This window comes from Arachis hypogaea, chromosome 8 (genome assembly GCF_003086295.3).
Source record: "Arachis hypogaea cultivar Tifrunner chromosome 8, arahy.Tifrunner.gnm2.J5K5, whole genome shotgun sequence".
NCBI lineage: Eukaryota > Viridiplantae > Streptophyta > Magnoliopsida > Fabales > Fabaceae > Arachis > Arachis hypogaea.
The window spans coordinates 15,615,987-15,619,681 of NC_092043.1; the positions used below are offsets into that span (position 1 = coordinate 15,615,987).

At 42.9% G+C, this 3,695-nt stretch overlaps 1 protein-coding gene across 1 annotated transcript; it reads left to right on the forward strand.

The window, feature by feature from the left end:
* Positions 1-1,865: 1,865 nt before the first annotated feature.
* LOC112705048 (uncharacterized) lies at positions 1,866-3,481 on the forward strand. Its single transcript, XM_025755906.1, has 4 exons — positions 1,866-2,654; positions 2,738-3,115; positions 3,212-3,329; positions 3,426-3,481. The coding sequence occupies exons 1-4, from the start codon at positions 1,866-1,868 to the stop codon at positions 3,479-3,481; spliced, it is 1,341 nt and encodes a 446-aa protein (XP_025611691.1).
* Positions 3,482-3,695: the final 214 nt, after the last annotated feature.

The window sequence follows — 3,695 nt, forward strand, 5'->3', positions numbered from 1 at the left end:
TCTTCAATTTTATTGAATTTAATTTTTAAATGTGTATTTAAATGATAATCGGTTAATGATTAAAAATTCTAAAACTAAAATAGAAATTTTAAATTTTAAATTTTAATTTTATTTAGTTTGTATTTTGAATGTGTATTTAATTTTAAAAAAATACTAAATCTATTTAGATGTATTTGTTTTAATTTTTTTAAATTATTGTAATAAAAGGTTGAATAAATGATGACTTTTAAAGGATACCTAATCGTACTGATAAAATATAATAAATAAAAAAATGAGTAAAGGACAATTTCGTCCCTGACCTTTGTTACCGCGGACATTTTCGTCCCCGAGGATTAGGAAATACTTAAATGTCCCTGACCCTGTTAAAAAGTAGACATTTTGACCCCTCCGTTTGAGTGTCTCCGTTTAAGGTTGACGGAAAACGGTGACGTGGCCCCGTGGCGCTGACCTGGCCTTAACGGGTTGCCATGTCGGCTGGGCTTTGTAAAAGAGGACAAATATGTCCCCAGAGGCCAAAACGCAGCCGTTTCTCCTCAACCTTTCGAAACTAAGCACAACTCACCCACGCAATACACATAACACCAAGACGATCAAAATCCCTCCCCCTGTTTCTCCCTCCAAAAATTGCACTACGTGAAAGAGCAATCGGCGTTCGGTGAGTGAGCGGTCAAAGGCAAGAAAAAAGGTTACCGTGGAGGTTAGCACCGCCGCCTTCCTTTCAAGGTAAGATCGCCTTCCTTACTCCTGAAGTTTCTGTAGTTTGTAGTAAGGGTGAAGTGATCATGCATGCATGTTGACAGTGTATGTAACAGAGGTTTAATGAGGGCAAAAAATGGTTTTTAGAGCATGGTGTCTAGTAGTAGTCGTAGGAGGTACTGTGTTAGGGCAAAGGGGGATTTTGTAATAAATTTTCAATGTAATGTAGTACTCACACATAGTTGTTTCTTGGTAATTTTCAGATGGTGGATGTTTTTGTGGTGCCAGTTTTTCACCACGGTGGTAGCTTCGTGAGAGGTAGTGATGGTGTTCTTGTTTATCAGAATGGTAAAGAAGAGAGGTTCCCGGAGATGGACCTAGATTTTGTGAACTTCGGGGACCTTGTAACCTTATTTAAGGGTTTGGGATACCAGTCCTACAAGGCAGTATACTGGTATGATCGAACAAGTGCGTTGCTTGAGTCTGGGCTGAACGAGTTAACCGGGGACGCAGGGATCAACGCAATGCGGGAGAACTTAGTGAAGTACCAACAAAGTCTTGAGTTCCACATTTACTTTGACCACCCCGTTGATGCTCCGGAGGAAGTATTTGATGCTGGAAAGGATGGTGACAATGAAGTGGATGTGGATGAAATATTAAAGGAATTGAAGACATCCTCTTCATCGGATGATGGGTATGAGAGCACCGAAGATGTATTATATAAACCTCCACCAGCTGGGTTGGAGAGTGATGGAAGTGATTCTGAGAGTAGTAAAGGGGCTGTTGGTGGCAAGAGGAAAAGAGTAAGGGAGCCAAGAAAGAAGGTGATAACCCCCAAGAAGAAATTCACAAAGAAGGTGCAAGATGGTAAAAGGGAGCATCCAACTGGAGAAGATAGCGGTCAGGGAAAAAAGGGGGCAGCTGGTGAAGCTGGTTTAGGGTCTGCTGCTGGGCCTAGTGATGGAGGAGGTGGTGGTAATAGGCCAGGAGTGGATAATGCATGGAGATACTATGTAAGTGAAGTCCCCACAGAGCCTGAGGAAATCATATTTGAGTACGAGTCGGAGGACTTGCACACACCTATGGGATCCGATGATGAAGGTGAAGGCCACAAGTTTCCAGAGTTTGACGATGACTATGCTCATGGTTAGGGCAGATTTGAGTTAGGGATGAGGTTTGCAAGTGTTGAACGGTTTAAAGATGTGGTGAAGGACTCATTCATTGCTGAAGGTATGGAGGTTAAGTGGATCAAGAATGATAAGGAGAGAGTGAGAGTGGGCTGCAAGGATGAAGAATACAATTTCTTGGTTCATCTTTCTTACAACAAAACTCTACAATGTTACCAAATTAAGACCTACCAGCCAGAGCATAGTTGTGCAAGGGATTTAGGGAGTAACGCAGCAGACCAGCATTGGATCAGCAAGAAAATTGTGAAGAGGATGGCTACCCAACCACACATGACTACTAGGGAGGCAACTGAGTTCCTAAGGGAGGAATTTTCTCTTGCTCCCCATCCTAAAATGGTGTATAGAGCAGTGGTTGAGGCCAGGGATAAGATTATGGGAAACGAGAAGGAACAATACAAGAGGACAAGGAATTATTGTGAGCAGATTTTAAGTTCTAATCCAGGATCTACTGCAAGGCTGGAACTTATGATACTTCCAGAAGCTCCCCCTGTTTTCGACAAGATATACATATGCTTAGATGCCTGTAAGCGAGGGTTCAAGGAAGGGTGTAGGCCTTTGCTGCACCTGGATGGATGCTTTCTCAAGACATACTACATGGGGTGGCTTCTATCAGCAGTTGCCCAAGACGCAAACAACCAATTTTATGTGGTTGCATATGGGGTCGTCAGGGCTGAGACGAAGGATGCCTGGAAATGGTTCCTCACTAACCTTCAGGCAGACATAGGAGACGACGCAAACCATGGCTGGAACTTCATTTCAGATCAACAAAAGGTTTGATGTTTTATTGGTTCATTCTTGCACACTTACTATATATTTGCTGAGTTGTAAATGTTGGCTGCTCATGTTCAATGCAGGGTTTACTCCCTGCCTTAAAGGAAGTCATGCCAAAAGCCAGGCACATGAATTGCGTGATGCACATGTGGAAGAACTTCGTTAATAGATTCAAAGATCTATACATAAGAGAGGTTGTCTGGGAGTGTGCCAGATGCACAACAGTTGCAGAGTTCAAAGACTGTATGGAAGGGCTGAAGGCAGTGAATCAGGGGGCTTGGGAATACCTCTCCAAGTTTGAGCCAGAGACATGGGTCAAGGCTTATTTTTCACATGGCCCGAAAGTTGATAACCTCACCAACAACATGTGTGAGGTGTTCAATGCCAAAATCGTTAACTATCGCTGCAAGCCAATCCTCACTATGTGTGAAGAGATCAGGTGTTACCTGATGAGGAGGATGGTAAACCACAAGCGAGTGTTGGAAAATCACCCTGGTAAACTAGCACCAGTGCAGCAAAAACGGATGGAAAAATTACTGACTCTTAGCACAAAGTAGGTGGCAGAGTGGGTTGGAGATAATGAAAGAAAAAGGTTTGAGGTGAGCCGCAAAGGAGTCAAGGTTGATGTGGACCTGATTAAGTACACATGCTCCTGCAATCGATGGCAACTTACTGGTAATTGTTTGTTCACCTATAATTGTTAACTGTTTGTTCACATGTAATTTACCTATTCTATACTCTGAGTTAAGCCTGAATACATTTTTTGGGTAGGAATGCCATGCACACATGCACTTGCTGCTATAATGAAAAGGCGTGACAGGGCATAAGATTACGTGCACCCCTGGTTGTGTATGGAATCAATCAAGAAGACTTACTCACATTGCATCAAACCAGTCCCGAATGCAGAATTCTGGCCCCGAACTGAATACTCACAACCAGAACCCCCCATCATCAAGAGGCCTATTGGCCGGCCAAAAGTTCACAACAGACAGAAAGATCCTGCTGAGCCATTGATGCAAGGGGGAAAATTGAAGAAGTCAT

What these genes read in the sequence shown, in the direction of transcription:
- LOC112705048 (XM_025755906.1), top strand. Translation starts at nt 1,866, where the DNA reads ATGAGGTTTGCAAGTGTTGAACGGTTTAAAGATGTGGTGAAGGACTCA. An exon ending in GTTACCTGATGAGGAGGATG is followed by an intron (nt 3,116 to 3,211) that starts GTAAACCACAAG and finishes AGCACAAAGTAG; the next exon opens with GTGGCAGAGTGGGTTGGAGA. An exon ending in CAATCGATGGCAACTTACTG is followed by an intron (nt 3,330 to 3,425) that starts GTAATTGTTTGT and finishes TTTTTTGGGTAG; the next exon opens with GAATGCCATGCACACATGCA.